The sequence below is a fragment of the Hemibagrus wyckioides genome, linkage group LG14 (assembly GCF_019097595.1).
Source record: "Hemibagrus wyckioides isolate EC202008001 linkage group LG14, SWU_Hwy_1.0, whole genome shotgun sequence".
Lineage (NCBI taxonomy): Eukaryota > Metazoa > Chordata > Actinopteri > Siluriformes > Bagridae > Hemibagrus > Hemibagrus wyckioides.
The window spans coordinates 24,836,482-24,854,023 of record NC_080723.1 but is presented as its reverse complement, the minus strand read 5'-3'; the positions used below and the strand labels follow the sequence as shown (position 1 = coordinate 24,854,023).

General features: G+C 38.4%; 1 protein-coding gene across 2 annotated transcripts; it reads right to left on the bottom strand.

The window, feature by feature from the left end:
- Positions 1-886: 886 nt before the first annotated feature.
- On the bottom strand, positions 887-12,366 carry LOC131364308 (major histocompatibility complex class I-related gene protein-like). 2 transcript variants are annotated; one of them, XM_058407414.1, is made up of 6 exons: positions 12,143-12,366; positions 4,016-4,300; positions 3,796-3,912; positions 3,635-3,706; positions 3,161-3,346; positions 887-2,740 (listed from the first exon to the last, which is right to left on the bottom strand). In XM_058407414.1, exons 1-5 carry the CDS (start codon positions 12,204-12,206, stop codon positions 3,162-3,164), a joined length of 723 nt encoding a protein of 240 aa, XP_058263397.1. In that variant the 5' UTR covers positions 12,207-12,366; the 3' UTR covers positions 887-2,740; position 3,161. The 2 variants fall into 2 exon arrangements, with proteins under 2 accessions (XP_058263397.1, XP_058263396.1); XM_058407413.1 differs by having other exon boundaries at positions 888-2,743.
- Positions 12,367-17,542: the final 5,176 nt, after the last annotated feature.

The following is a 17,542-nucleotide window of genomic DNA, read 5'->3' as shown; positions in this document are numbered from 1 at the left end:
TAGGTAGTCTGTAGACTCTGATGTTATTTGTGAAGGTGTGTATAACCTCGTGCACTTGTGACAGACTCTATATTTCCCGTGATCCTGTGTAGGATAAGATGTACAGAATATGGATGGATAGATGGATGAATATCCTTCACTTTGTTCTTAATCAGATATTTAATCTTCCTTTAACTAAGTCTATAAATGAAATGAAAAGTAAGTAAAGACAAACTACAAACCCAAATATTAAAATCCCAGACAGCTATTACAATATTTAAAACTAGTATAGAGGCAATCACAGATTAAAAATTTAGCAGTCTGTGAACCACATTATGAAAAATGATGTTTGTTTCTAATTCTTAACATTTAAAGTGTCACCTTGGGAAAAGTTCAAGATATTTCTCACACAAAAATGTTAGATCCTGTAACATGCCATGAAATTCATTATTTCTGAGATTTGAAATATTCTAGGATTTGAGTTTCTTATATTCTTGAGATCACTTCATTTAGCTGTCCATGTCTCAATATCTACTCAATCAGAACTCACTGGATTTACCCTCATCAACACCCTGGATGTGATCAGCTCTTCACAGATAATCTCACATGAACATTAACAGAAAATAATTAAAATTTTTGTTTACTGTTTAAGGTTTTTTATCCAGAAATGTGAAATGTTAGAAATTCAATCTATCTGCAAACTAGCAGTGGATTTCAGCTGGGTTTTACTGACTGACTGACAGATTTTAGTCAGTGTGAAGTAAAGTCTAATGTAAGTTTAATGTTTTAAACTCAAACTGAAGCAATAAAAATGTTTCACTAACATTAGTGATACATAAAATTCTGAAACCTCAAACCTAAAAAATTAAGAACCTCATTAGACACAAGTATAGATGTGGAACAAAAAGTCCATTTATTGATGAAATACTTCATGTAAGTAACAACACAGTAAAAAAAAAAGTAATTGACCTTTTAAAGGTGTGACAAAAACATAATAAAGTGTAAACTCACTGAAGGTGAAAGCATCACAACTCTTGATCATCACAATGACACAAACACTGAAACTGCCAATGTTCTGATAAACTTCTAAAATAGTGCAGAAATTCTGAGCTCACTTAAACCAAATAACAAAACAGTCTACAAACCAACAAACACTAATTATTACTTATACTGCTGTCCGGTCAGATCGTCAGAAGCTAATGAATTAGCTTTCATTAAAATGCAAATGCTAACTGAGACATTAGCTTCACTGACATTAGCTTCACTGACATTAGCTTCACTGACATTAGCTTCACTGACATTGTATAAATGATAAGCTGCCAATTAAAAGCAACTAAAACAACTTCCTACATGTTCCTAAATAAAGCCTGTGCCTAAATGCTATATTTCTGTAAATGCTAAAATTGTTAAAAATGCCATACAAATAAATCAAAACAAACAATTAAATCTCATTTCTTTGAATGTCTATGAAGAAAGGCAGAGGCAAGGACAGGGAACCTTTTTACCAGATTCTAACTGACATAACCGAGGGCTTACGTGTATGGTTGTCAAATCTGAATCTGAGTGAGTTTTGAAACAAAGCACGTGTGTATGTCCACTGGCTGGTGTAGGGTGGTGTAGCCGCTGGTCATACGTAAAAAAAACCATCTAACTTGACCATGCAACTTTTATCCTCTGCTTTAACTGTTTTTAAAGAATGAAATGTAAAATTATCACCCTGTGTTACCCCTTTTAATTAACTTAAAATTAATATTTAAACTTAATAACACAGAATGTTCAAGTCTTTTTGCTATTTTTGGTCCATAAACCTTATATACATGAAATAAAATCATTTTTCTAATATACAAATATTTGCAAACAGGTCAAATTTGACCCCAAGGACAACAGGAGGGTTAAAACCCCAAATAATTTCATATTCACATATTTCATGCTGATCTTGAAATATGAAAATTGCTGCATTGTTTACGCTTCTGCACTTAGTGAAGTTACAGTATTTGTTGAAATGGATTTGGCATTTCAAGTCATTTCCTAGTATTGTGAAAAATTTGGCAATGTACCTTCATGTATTTTTTGCTAGCTGCTGCTCAGAAACAACAGGAATGACTTCAAATAGCCAACATGCTTTAAAATATCATATTACATACACCGGTCAGCCATACCATTGTGACCAGTTCCAGGTGAAATGAATCAGACTGAGTATCTCCTCATCATGGCCCCTGTTTGTGGGTGGGATATATCAGGCAGCAAGTCAACATTTTGTCCTCAAAGTTGATGTTAGAAGCAGGAAAAATGGACAAGTGTAAGGATTTGAGCTTTGAGTTTGACCAAAAGGACCAAATTGTGATGGCTAGACCACTGGATCAGAGCATCTCCAAAACTGCAGCTCTTGTGGGGTGTTCCCGGTCTGCAGTGGTCAGTATCTATCAAAAGTGGTCCAAGGAAGGAACAGTGGTGAACCGGTGACAGGGTCATGGGCAGTCAAGGCTCATTGATGCACGTGGGGAGAGAAGGCTGGCCTGTGTGATCCGATCCAACAGACGAGCTACTGTTACTCAAACTGCTGAAGAAGTTAATGCTGGTTCTGATAGAAAGGGGTCAGAATACACAGTGCAGGACGGGTCAGGGCTGTTTGGGTAGCAAAATGTGGACCAACAAAATATTAGGCAGGTGGTCATAATGTTATGGCTGATCAGTGTAACAGCAGCGATAGAATTGAAATGAATACAGTGATATCTTCATGTCTGAGATCCTCATTTTTATGCTGCTGTGAAGAAAAAGAGAAACATTACTGACATGGCTACACTTAAAAATAAGTCTGAAAGACTGAATAAAATCAGAAAATGACCATGGAACAGAAATAATAATAATAATAATAATAATAATAATAATAATAATAAATGAACTTGAAATGTGTTAGAGTAGTCAGAAGGTAGAGGTAAGCTGGTCAGTCAGAGGTGAAGCTGGAACTTCTCCACATCTTCAGGACAGAGGAGTTTACTTTTCTTTGTGGTTTCTCAGTAACATGATATATTTTTTTCTCTAACTAACTTTAAATGAGAAACCTGCCAAAAAAACTCCCTCAGCTTGACGTGTTACTAATAAACTACAAAGAGTAAACTGTCCAGAGGACTTCCTCATGAACACATACAGCTGTAGAAGTGTAACATTAATGCATTAAAACCTTAGTTGAGGCCATTCGCGTGTCCATTTGCGTGTCCATTCGCGTGTCCATTTGCGTGTCCATTCGCGTGTCCATTCGCGTGTCCATTCGCGTGTCCATTCGCGTGTCCATTCGCGTGTCCATTCGCGTATCCATTCGCGTGTCCATTCGCGCGTCCATTCGCATGTCCATTCGCTTCTGGATCAGCTGGAAATACACACAGATGAACACACAAGTAATAAACTGAATTTCACACTTCCTATGTTGAGTTTTAAAGTGTAAAACATTTTTAATCACTAAATACGCGCTGTTCTCGTGGCTTCTTATTAGATTAGATTAGATTAGATTAGATTAGATTAGATTAGATTAGATTAGATTAGATTCAACTTTACTGCATTGTGCAGAGTACAAATACAGCACTAATCAAATGCAGTTCTTATATTCACCAGCTAGTTGCTTTTATACAAACATAATCAATACAAAATTCCCACTCACCTACAGGAGCTGGAATATATGCCACATTTCCATTCTCGGTTCTCGGTACATTTGTTGCTGTGTGTCGGAGAACTGGAGGGATTAATGCATGAGAGAAAGATAAGACATTAAATGTACTAATCCCAGGTGAGATATTCCAGTGTTAGAGCAGTGATACTCACGAAAAATCCCTTTGAAATAAAGAATATAAATGACACCAGCAACCACAAGCAGCAGCAACAGAAGTGAAATCAATACTCCAATGATTTCTCTCAAACTGATCTGGCAGTCTTTGCAATCTTTTCATGCAAAAATAAAAATAAGAGCAAGGTTACTGATGACATCAAATACATGTATTTTTATTGATATGTGCTGTAAGTTCAGAAACAGTACTCCACTTACCTTTAGCTAAAATTAAAGGATAATCCAGAGCGCTGTGGGTCACATAGCAATTGTACAGTGTCAGTTCATTCTCCAGGATCTCCACACTCTTCCTCAGCTGGTAGGTGCCATCACCATTGGGTCTGACTCCTGAAGAAGTTACCAGATGTTCAGGCAGGGACGTTCTGGACTTTCTCAGCTGAATCTGCACATCTGGAGGGTAGAAACCTGTGGCCAGGCAGGTCAGGATCAGCTGTTTGCTGCTAGTCACTGATTTCTTTGTAAGTAGATGCACCTCTGGGGGACCTGAAAGATATAAAGATATAAATATTTTTCCTTCTAAATTTATCAAGAAAATTGTGAGATCGATAGGTTTAGACAGAGCCGTGTAGGTGTAAAACAGAGAGTGCTCACCTGGAAGAGATGGATTAGAAAAGTTATCTTACCAACTTTCACTTTTGTTTGAAACCATATCCTGTCACTTACATTATTTTCACCTGCTCACATGCAGCTGTAATACAATGCAGGTTTAGATGTTCTAGATTAAAGTGCACCAGTCCATCCAATGCATTCTTTTATCATGCAGTATTACAGTGTCACCAAATCCACTGGTGATTATATTATATTATATTATATTATATTATATTATATTATATTATATTATATTATATTATATTATATTATATTATATTATATTATATTATATTATATTATATCATATCATATTGCCAACTTTTTACAAATTATTACTCAGAAACAGATCAAAAGGGCAGGCTTTCTTTTTCTTTCTATCCTAAACATAAATGTCCGACCGAGTGACTGATCTACAGTGCCTGATTTCCTGTACATTTTTCAACCTTTTCATTTATTGAAGGAAAATAATCACACAACACCTCTAATCTCTCCCCGCCCCTTTCCCTGTCTCAGTGCAGGTTCCTCCCTTACATTCAACACCAAAAGTGCCACAGAAATATTTGAGCTGAAAATGGACAAAAACTATTTTTTTATTCAGTTTATTTGTACAGCGCTTTTAACACTGGACATTGTCTCAAAGCAGCTTTACAGAAGAATAAAAACAGAGAATAAAAATGATAAAGGTTAAAGTTATTATTTCTCTCTAACATTTATCCCTAATGAGAAGCCTGGGGTGACGGTGTTGAGGATAAACCCTAATCCCTAAGATGCTCTGAGGAAGAAACCTTGAGAGGAACCAGGCTCAGAAGAGAACCTCATCCTTATTTGGGTAACACTGGACACTAAATTGTAACTGTAAATAATGTCCTTTCTACCACAGTTTAAACAGAAATAATGTCACTTGTTTTCCTGTGTAACTCACCAACCACTTTATTAGGAACACCTATACAATATTAACTCAAACCAGTGACAACCAGACCATCTGATGCCAGTCACAGAGATCAGACCTTTTATTTGTTTTGAAGTTTGTTGTGAACATCAGCTGAAACCAAGGGTGTAGCTTTGGCACAAAATGGGGGAAATAATGAAGTTAATTATAATGATAAATTCTGCCAAAAAGAATAGTAGGCTACTAAACTATGTATTTAAAAATGATGTCTTACCTTTTTTAATAGGGGCGGATCCCCCAGACTTGAGACTTGTGAGACTCAATGTCCACTGTTACACAAACTTTTATTTTAAACTGACCGCTGTAGCTGAAAATGTAAAATAAATGACTTGTTGTACAGGACGTCTGTCAGAGACACGCCCACCAAACCGCAGGGGTTTAGAATAGAAACAGCAGAAAGCATTTATGAACTGTGTGTGTGTGTGTGTGTGTGTGTGTGTGTTACAGCACTATTGTGTAATATCAGGTGCAGATAGACAGCAGCAACATTAATATGGAATTATATGAAAATGTTGATCTTTACTTTAATAATTGCAATAATTAATAAACAACCTCCCTTAGTTAATGAACAAATATTTACATTCCTGGTGCTAATTTTCTGTGCAGCACAAATACCTAAATTAGATCATTTATATTCCTCCAACACTGTATTATAGCAGGGTAAGAATAACCATCTGCATCAGGGATCGGCTCTGAGCCCCTTCCTGTTTGCTATGGTGATGGACCAGTTGTCAGAGGAGGTCAGACAGGAGTCTCCTTGGACAGTGATGTTTGCAGATGACATTGTGATCTGTAGTGAGAGCAGGGAGCAGGTGGAGGAAAACCTGGAGAGGTGGAGGTTTGTGCTGGAGAGAAGAGGAATGAAAGTCAGTGGTAGTAAGACTGAGTACATGTGTGTGAATGACAGGGAGGGAAGTGGAACAGTAAGATTACAGGGTGAAGAGGTGAAGAAGGGACAGGAGTTTAAGTACTTGGGGTCAACAGTCCAGAGTAATGGAGAGTGTGGGAAAGAGGTAAAGAAGCGAGTGCAGGCAGGTTGGAATGGGTGGAGAAAGGTGTCAGGAGTTCTGTGTGATGGAAAAATATCAGCGATAGTCAAGGGGAAGGTGATACAGGACAGTGGTGAGACTGGTCATGCTGTATGGTTTAGAGACAGTATCACTGAGACAGAGACAGCAGTAAGAGCTGGAGGGAGCAGAGCTGAAGATGTTGAGGTTCTCTTTGGGAGTGACACGGTTGGACAGGATTAGGAACGAGTACATCAGAGGGACAGATCATGTTGGACGTTTGGGGGACAAATTTAGGGAGGACAGATTAAGATGGTTTGGACATGTCCAGAGGAGGGAGAGTGAGGATATTGGTAGGAGAATGTTAGACATTTAGCAGCCAGACAGGAGGCAAAGAAGAAGGCCAAAGAGGAGGAATATGGATGTAATAAATGAGGATATGAAGCTAGTGGGTGTAAGTGTCCAGGAAGAAGATAGGGATAGGTGGAGAGAGACGATTCGCTGTGGCCACCCCGAAGGGAAAAGCCCATAGAAGAAGAAGAACAGGAAGTAACCATCTGTAATCCTTACTTCTGTTAATCCAAAAGGATGGAAAATTGATAACACAATAGATACACTACTTATTTGGTACACAGGATGTAGGATTCTCACACAATCTCACAAACAGAAAAAAAATTTACTTTAATATAAAGAACATTTTTCATTGTCCTCCATCTATCCATTCAATCCCATCTCTCCATGTATCCTAATTGTCCACCACATCTGTCCTCTGATATGAAAACGACTAACACTAACAGGGGGGACATGCCCCCCCCTTTCAAAATCCCAGATCCCAAACATCCAGATTCTGCTTGTCATACACTGCTAAGAGAAAATCCATGGTTTAAAGTGAACTCATTTTCATGCTACACAAATTGTTTTAATCTACATTAAATATTTAGCTAACAGTCTGAAGTTACCTAGCAACAACAGTGTATGTTAACGTTAGCTCAGTCACCGTTAGGCTAACATCAACAGATGTAGACAGTAAATATGATTATCCTGACCTGAGCTAATTTACTGAATCAACCAACTCACATCTTTATTTCTTTTCATACATGATGACATTAAAGTCATCTGTTGCTGCTTCTGGAGTTTCATCTCTGACTGTGCAGCAACCGCCATACCTGTTCATTACACCTGCTCATTATACCTGTTCATTACACCTGTTCATTATACCTGTTCATTACACCTGTTCATTACACCTGTTCATTACACCTGTTCATTCCACCTGTTCATTACACCTGCTCATTATACCTGTTCATTACACCTGTTCATTATACCTGTTCATTACACCTGTTCATTACACCTGTTCATTACACCTGCTCATTATACCTGTTCATTACACCTGTTCATTACACCTGCTCATTACACCTGTTCATTACACCTGTTCATTACACCTGTTCATTACACCTGTTCATTACACCTGTTCATTATACCTGTTCATTACACCTGCTCATTACACCAGTTCATTACACCTGTTCATTACACCTGTTCATTACACCTGTTCATTACACCTGCTCATTACACCTGTTCATTACACCTGTTCATTATACCTGTTCATTACACCTGTTCATTACACCTGTTCATTATACCTGTTCATTACACCTGTTCATTACACCTGCTCATTATACCTGTTCATTACACCTGTTCATTATACCTGTTCATTACACCTGTTCATTACACCTGCTCATTACACCTGTTCATTATACCTGTTCATTATACCTGTTCATTACACCTGTTCATTACACCTGTTCATTATAGTTGTTCATTACACCTGCTCATTACACCTGTTCATTATACCTGTTCATTACACCTGTTCATTACACCTGTTCATTACACCTGTTCATTATAGTTGTTCATTACACCTGTTCATTACACCTGTTCATTACACCTGTTCATTACACCTGTTCATTACACCTGTTCATTATACCTGTTCATTACACCTGTTCATTACACCTGTTCATTCCACCTGTTCATTCCACCTGTTCATTACACCTGTTCATTATACCTGTTCATTACACCTGTTCATTATACCTGTTCATTATACCTGTTCATTACACCTGTTCATTACACCTGTTCATTATACCTGTTCATTACACCTGTTCATTACACCTGTTCATTCCACCTGTTCATTACACCTGTTCATTATACCTGTTCATTACACCTGTTCATTATACCTGTTCATTATACCTGTTCATTACACCTGTTCATTACACCTGTTCATTACACCTGTTCATTATACCTGTTCATTACACCTGTTCATTATACCTGTTCATTATACCTGTTCATTACACCTGTTCATTACACCTGTTCATTATACCTGTTCATTATACCTGTTCATTACACCTGTTCATTATACCTGTTCATTATACCTGTTCATTACACCTGTTCATTACACCTGTTCATTATACCTGTTCATTATACCTGTTCATTACACCTGTTCATTATACCTGTTCATTATACCTGTTCATTACACCTGTTCATTATACCTGTTCATTACACCTGTTCATTACACCTGTTCATTATACCTGTTCATTACACCTGTTCATTATACCTGTTCATTATAGTTGTTCATTACACCTGTTCATTATACCTGTTCATTATAGTTGTTCATTACACCTGTTCATTACACCTGTTCATTATACCTGTTCATTACACCTGTTCATTATACCTGTTCATTACACCTGTTCATTATACCTGTTCATTACACCTGTTCATTACACCTGTTCATTATACCTGTTCATTACACCTGTTCATTACACCTGTTCATTATACCTGTTCATTACACCTGTTCATTACACCTGTTCATTATACCTGTTCATTATACCTGTTCATTACACCTGTTCATTACACCTGTTCATTATACCTGTTCATTACACCTGTTCATTACACCTGTTCATTATACCTGTTCATTATAGTTGTTCATTATACCTGTTCATTATAGTTGTTCATTATACCTGTTCATTATAGTTGTTCATTACACCTGTTCATTATAGTTGTTCATTATACCTGTTCATTATAGTTGTTCATTACACCTGTTCATTATAGTTGTTCATTACACCTGTTCATTATAGTTGTTCATTACACCTGTTCATTATAGTTGTTCATTATAGTTGTTCATTATAGTTGTTCATTACACCTGTTCATTATAGTTGTTCATTATAGTTGTTCATTATAGCTGTTCATTATAGCTGTTCATTATACCTGTTCATTACACCTGTTCATTATACCTGTTCATTACACCTGTTCATTACACCTGTTCATTATAGTTGTTCATTATAGTTGTTCATTATAGTTGTTCATTATACCTGTTCATTATAGTTGTTCATTATAGTTGTTCATTATACCTGTTCATTATAGTTGTTCATTATAGTTGTTCATTATACCTGTTCATTATAGTTGTTCATTATAGTTGTTCATTACACCTGTTCATTACACCTGTTCATTATAGTTGTTCATTACACCTGTTCATTATAGCTGTTCATTACACCTTTCAGTGAGCTGTCACTGTGCACATCAACACAGGCAGACTCTCTGTGTCCTGCTTGGTCCTGCTCCTCCATGGCAAACTCTGGCTTTCTACAGCGGGTTTAGTAGTAGCATTTAGGATATGTAAAACTTCAGATTTCATAAGATGTTTAATTGTTTTATTTAAATATTAACACATGAAATATATACAATAAATAAAGAGTAAATAGAAATGGGAAAAAAGACAAATAAAAGTATCAGCATTGGTCAATGTATCAAACTCAAACACACACACACACACAATGATCAGCCATAACATTATGACCACCGGGCCCCCTACACAACAAACTGTCCTGCACTGTGTATTCTGACCCCTTTCTATCAGAACCAGCATTAACTTCTTCAGCAGTTTGATCAACAGTAGCTTGTCTGTTGGATCGGATCACACGGGTCAGCCTTCTCTCCCCACGTGCATCAATGAGCCTTGACCGCCCATGACCCTGTCACCGGTTCCCCACTGTTCCTTCCTTGGACCACTTTTGATAGATACTGACCACTGCAGACCGGGAACACCCCACAAGAGCTGCAGTTTTGGAGATGCTCTATTCCAGTGGTCTAGCCATCACAATTTGGTCCTTTTGGTCAAACTCACTCAAATCCTTACACTTGTCCATTTTTCCTGCTTCTAACATCAACTTTGAGGACAAAATGTTCACTTGCTGCCTAATATATCCCAATATCTTATTTAATATTCAAGATTCTGCAATAGTTCCAGCTCCCTATTTAAATGTAAGTAAATCTGTGATATTAACTGTTTTCTACAAAAGGTCTGATTTCTCTGATCAGACGACACGAGGATAGATTTGACCTAAAAAGGATGATTAGGTTTTACATAAACATGTGGTCTCTACGTGCAGTGGGGTGTAACTTTGGTTTGAAAAGTGTGTGTGTGGGGGGGGGGCATAAACATTACAATGCATTAACATACATTTAGGGCCTATTCTTTTTTCTGTCAAAAACAATAGTAAACTATGTATACAAAAAGATGTCTTACTTTCTTTATTGTTTAATAGCGGCCGATCACCAAGACTTGAGAGAATCATTTTATAAATTCAGAAATGTTCACCATTAATGTTTTTGTGTGAATAACATGTAAATAATGTGAGACTCAATTTCCACTGTCCAAACGTTTATTTTAAACTGACTGCTGTAGCTGAAAATGTAAAATAAATGACTTGTACAGGATGTCTGTCAGGGACATGCCCACCAAACCACAGGGGTTTAGAACAGAAACAGCAGAAAGCTTTATGAACTGTGTGTGTGTGTGTGTGTTACAGCACTATTCTGTAATATCAGGTGCAGATAGACAGCAGCAACATTAATATGTAATTATATGAAAATGTTGATCATTACTTTAATAATTGTCTTTTATGCATAAACATGAGGCTGCTTGTCATCCATTGCTGAGAGAAAATCCGTGGTTTAAAGTGAACTCGTTTTTCATGGCACACAGAATGTTCTAATCTACATTAAACAGCTAACAGTTGCCTAGCAACAACAGTGTATGTTAACGTTATCTCAGTCACCGTTAGTCTAACATCAAAAGGTGTAGACAGCAGATATGATTATCCTGACCTGAACTAATTTACTGAATCAACCAACTCACATCTCCATTCTTTCTTTTCATCCATGATGACATTAAAGTCATCTGTTGTTGCTTCTGTCGTTTCATCACTGATTGTGCCGCAACCGCGATACCTGTTCATTATACCTTTCAGTCAGATATTTTTAGAGTATGCACGCGACGTTCCTGCACACGGACACGCGCATCGACACAGACGGACTCTCTGTGTCCGGCTCGGTCCGGCTCCTCCGCGGTGATGACGGCGTGCGGTTAAAAAATCATAACAAAGCAATTAAGGGAGGGTGGTGGGGGGGGGCACAAACGGGATTTTGAAAAGTGTGTGTGTGTGTGTGTGTGTGTGCGGGGGGGGGTAGACCCCTGTCTACGCGGCTTGAACACACACGGGGAAGTAGCAAATACTCATAAACTTACAAACAAAATCAGGAGATTAACATCAGAACAGTCCCGAAAAATCCGTTACTCAAACCGGTGATATCGCTTCCATTAAATACAACGAAGATCTTTTACAATTCAACCAAATCCAGAATTTCAATCTACAGACGTGTATTTGGAAACATATTTTTGTGTCTTTTTGGTCAGATCTAACGATTTTATAAAATTACTTTCGGTTTCCGGGAACTCACCTCCCAAAGCCGGCGCGAGGACACCGAGTGTCACAAAGGCGCAAACTACAGCCATCATCATCATCTATATCAACCGGTATGATATAAATTCCAGAAAAATTGATTAATAGCACTATTTCCCAGATATGACGAGGTTTGATCTTTTTTTTGCTGCGTGTTGTGGCCTGCTCTTCTCGGAGGGATGTCAAGCCGCAGATTCAGGTGAATGATGCAAGCAGCTGTGAACTGCGCATGCGCACGATACATACATACATACATACATACATGCATACATACATACATACATACATACAACCCGCGATTACAGCTTTAATTAATGGACACTGATCATCATCATCATCATCATCATCATCTGGGTTTAGTCCAGACGAAGTGATCTACAGGGCTACTCTGATGTTTTATTATCGGATGCTTGCTGAGTGTTTCAGCCTTCGCCCCCCTTTTTTTGGATGGGGGGGTAGCTTTTTCTCTCCCCATTAAATAAAAAAGCAGATGATGACGTTAGAAGTTTCCGGGTTAGAGCAGGCGAGCATCAGCATGGTGTTTACAGATTAGAGTGTGTTTTGGATGGACTGTACGAGTCTCTTGGACACTGAAATAAAACGTAAATATCATATATATAATAAATATGAGTCTTATTATTTTGCATTTGTGTCATTCATACGAATTAGAATACATTTTTTGTGGTTTGGGAAAGAGCAATGATTTCAGTGTGTAATGTGTGTGCATGAATGTCAAACTGAATTGAATTCGTTTGAACAAAAACTTGAATAAAACAAAGGTGTTGATTTATTTTCTGCAGTTCTGACAGCATCTGCAATTCAAAGGAATGAACTCATTCTAATATGGGGTTTCTATAGTAACGGTTCATTCATGTGGACATGCACAGGGACACTAAATAAATGGACTTTAAAATCATGGTTTTTTTTTATAAAAAGAAATGTGATCATGTAACATTTATGGAAGGAGACTCCAGTGTCAATTGTTTTCCATTATGAAGTGAAAACTGATAAACCTTTTTTTTTATTATTATTTTAACATTTCACATTTCTTCTAGTCACACACTGAAATCTAAAAAGTAAAATATCGGCTCTTTTCTCTGTTTTTTTCTTCCTCTCTGTTTCACCACCTAAAGATAAATCCAAATATATAAAAAGCTCCTGCTGTACCTTTACACTGACAGTTTTGTCTGTTGAAATTTAGTGACCATAGATATAAAAATTGACACAGCCCTGTTAACACTGCAGGTTTAATGATGGTTAAGATAAATCATGGTAGACCTTTTTTCCTCAGTGAATGTGACAGAGTGAAAAATAAATAGGAACATTTTAGGGAAATAAGTATGCACATCTTTTTATACTGGGTCATGTGACTGTGTTCAGAATGAACCAATCTCACAAACTAATGTCCAAATGTAATTATAATACACCTGCCATCAATTAAGGTATTGTTTAACTCCAAACAATGATCAGATGTTTCTGTATGGGCTTGATGGTTAGCATGCTTGCCTTACACCTCCAGGGATGAGGGCTCGATTTCCACTTCAGCCATGTGTGTGTGGATTTTGCATGTTCTCCCCATGCCTTGGGGGTTTCCTCCGTGTACTCCAGTTGCCACCCCTAGTCCATAGATATGCACTGTAGGCTGATTGTATCTCTGTGCCTTGAGTCTCCTGGGATAAACTCCAGAATCATGTTCCTTGGGACCCAATAGCAGTGTTGAAAATGGATGGATGCTTCTGTTTGAGTTTCTTTATCATCTTCGTAACTGCTGAAGCTTACAAAGAATGCACAGGATTTCACTGTGGAAACGTATCGATCAGGAGAGGAAGACAGAAGAACTTTCCAATTATTAGATGTATCACAAAACACTGTAAAGACCATCAACACCACATAAAGTAATAAATGGAGCACCACAGTGATGTGACCAAGAACAGGACATCCATCCAAAATAAATGAAAGAAGAAGAAAAACTTTTCAGGGAGTCAAACCATATTGCAAAATTTGTTATGGGAAACAAAGAAGAACTTTTCAGACATAATCCTAAAATATATGCTTGGCCCAAGACAAGACAATTTTATACTCAAAAACACCACAGCCATTCTGAAACTTGGTGATGGCAAGAGATGCTCTCACACTGACACTGGAGACTCCTTCCATAAATGTTACATAATCACATTTTTTCTTATAAAAAAAACATGATTTTAAAGTCCATTAATTTAGGGTGTCACTATGCATGTCCACATGAATGAACCATCACTATAGAAACCCCATATTAAAATGGGTACATTCCTTTGAATTGCAGATGGTGTCAGAACTGCTGAAAATAAATCAACACCTTTGTTTTATTCAAGTTTTTGTTCAAACGAATTCATCGAAATTCATCAGAAATCAATCAAGAAGAACAGCAAAATCATGAAACCAGGATATGTAGTTGTTGTTGTTGTTGTTGTTGTTGTTTCAGCTGCTCCCTGTTCAGGGTCACCACAGTGGGTCATTTGGTCTGCACGTTTGGATTTAGCATGGGTTTCGCACTGGATGCAGTGCATATAAATATATACATATACTGTATAGTAGTGAGTAGTGTATACTAAGCCAATACTACCTGAATAACATCATTAATCCAGTCATTGTGCCCCTGCATGAACAACACAGGCCTAATTTAATCTTCATGGACGACAATGCTCCAGCTCATCGAGGTCGCATCATTAGGGAACGGCTGCTGGAGGCTGGGGTACCTCAAATGGAGTGGCCTGCACTTTCTCCAGACCTGAATCCCATAGAAAACCTCTGGGATCAGCCGAGTCGCAGTGTAGAGGCTCGTAACCCTGCACCCCAGAACCTCAATGACCTGAGGGCCGCCCTTCAAGAAGAGTGGAATGCCATGCCTCAGCAGACAATAAGTCGACTTACAGCATGAGACATCGTGGTCAAGCTGTAATTGATGGTCAAGGGCACATGACAGATTATTGAGACATTGAGATTTTATAATATATTATAATATATATTTTATAATATAATAAATTGTTTGAGATGAGGAAATCACCACTGCAGCTTCTACTTAAATGCCCTACTTTCATGATATAATATCACTGTAGCGTGAACTTTTTACATTTTCCATAAATTTCACCCAAAAGCCAAATATCCTTAACCTTTTGTGAGTAGTGTATGAATGCCTGATGGGGGCAACAATTAAGTACATCTGTTCACTTGCTGAGCATATTGAAGAGGTCCATGGTGTGGACCTCAAACTGCAAGACCAATTTCTTCCTCAAGGAGTTTCATAACCAATGTTCTAATGACTAATGAAGTAATGACGAGGCTCAAAGACTTCTAGAGTTCCACAAGCATTATTTTTGAGCAACCATGGGGCATGATGTTGATGGAAATTGCAGGGCCAGGTATATGTCCTGGGCAGATGATGGTGACATGTCTATTGAAACTCCAGTGGCCTCACACACAGTGCAAAGTCTGAGGTAGCTCAGACCAGACCACTAGCTAACTAGTGCAGACCAGCTAGCTCGTCCATGTCCTGATGGAAAAGATAGAGCAGCTGCAATAAAAGCTAGATAACCCTGTGGTCAAGGAGCCGAGAAAGCTGGAGGAAACAAATCAGGAAAAATGGCGACACACAAGGTGGGGTAGCGCAAACCAAATCCTATTCACCAAGTCCCAGCCATGTTGGAACAGGTTTATGTTATCAAGTTTCTTTTCACTGTTTCAAATGCAGACCTTGGTGTCTTAACGGCTGTCAACCATAAGATAGACACTGGAGCTGCTTGGCCAGTATGCCAGCCTGTAAGACGGACTCCCCTTGGATTTCAAGGGGAAGAGGAGAGGCATTTCAATGCTATACTGCAAGCAGCAGTAGTTACACCCTCTTTCTTAGAGTGGGCGTCACCTGTGGTTCTGGTCCAAAAAAAAAGATAGTGGAGTCCATTGGTGTGTTGAGTATGGACGCCTAAACAGACTCACAGCCAAGGATGCTTATCCCTTTAGAAATGCCTTGATGTCCTTGGTGGTGCTTGTGTCTGCTCTAATCTAGACCTCCAGTCTGGGAACTGGCAAATTGCAGTAGATGAAATGGACAGAGCAAAGACAGCATTTATCACTCGATATGGCCTTTATGAACAAACCTGTATGTGTTTTGAATTGTGCAATGATCCAAGAATGTTCCAAAAGGCAATGGAGCTTGTTCTTCGAGGAATTCAGTGGGAAACCCTACTGATTTTCTTGGTTGAGATCATCATCCAAAGGAGTAGATGAGGTACATAGAAACTTGGAAAACCCCCACAATTGTACGTGAGCTAAAGACCTTCCTTGGACTGTGTAATTACAAGAAGTGTTTCAGCATTTTTTGAGTTGGCCAGACTAAATGAACTCATTTGAAAATGAGTAACATTTCTGTGGACTAAGAAGTACCAGAATGCCTTCACACAGCTCAAAAAAAGTTGACTTCTGCACCAGTACTCAGTTATGCTACAGCTAAAGGGAAATACATTCTGGGCACATATGCATCAAATCAATGTATTTGAGCAGTGTTATGAGAGAGTAATTACCTATGCAAGCACCCCCATTACCCCAGCTCAGAGGGGATACTGTGTGGCGAGATGAAAACTACTGGCTATGTCTGCTACACCCGCTAATAGTACACTACCTGCTTGGCAAGAAGTTCCTCTTACACACTGATCACTTACCAGGTTTACATTTCTTAGCCAGAGCAACTTAGATTTTATCTCATTTTCACAACTGACAGTTAAGGGCCATGCTCAAGAGACCAGCAGGATTCAAACTCATAATCTTCTGATTGGTAGTCCAACACCTTAACCACTATGCTACATCCCACCTAGGTATTCCATTTCAAACACACTGAAGGACAAATTGCTTAATGGCTGGAATGGCTGGGCCAGTACAATGTTGACTTTGAGAACACACCTGGAAAAGTTAAGTTTTATGTTTTTAATTTGTCACCTATACATTACTGCACCATGAAATTCTTTCTTAGCATATCCCATCCTTGGGGGTTGGGGTCAGAGTACAGGGTCAGCCATGATGCAGCGCCCCTGGAGCAGGGTGGGTTTGAGGGCCTTGCTCAAGGGCCCAACAGCAGCAGATTGAATGGCTTGAGCCACAATTTTCTGATCAACGACTTAACCACTTGAGCTACCGCCCCATTCCATTGCCATTCAAATATTGATGCGATGTTAAAACGTGATAGAGAGAGCCACGATATGTGTAACTGTTATCAGGCAGAGATGAATGTTTAGGATTTGCAGTATGAAGGTTGTCAGCACTGCCAAAGTCTCCATGATCATTGAGAGAGTTTTGAAGAAGACGTTGATGATGTTGTGCCACTGGCAGTATGGTGCATTAAGTGTGAAAGAGTGCAACATAATTACAT

Coding starts and splice junctions, on each gene's coding strand:
- LOC131364308 (XM_058407414.1), bottom strand. CDS start 12,206: ATGATGATGATGGCTGTAGTTTGCGCCTTTGTGACACTCGGTGTCCTC. Junction 3,913..4,015: donor TCCTTTAATTTTAGCTAAAG/GTAAGTGGAGTA, acceptor TTGCATGAAAAG/ATTGCAAAGACTGCCAGATC. Junction 3,707..3,795: donor TTATTTCAAAGGGATTTTTC/GTGAGTATCACT, acceptor TAATCCCTCCAG/TTCTCCGACACACAGCAACA.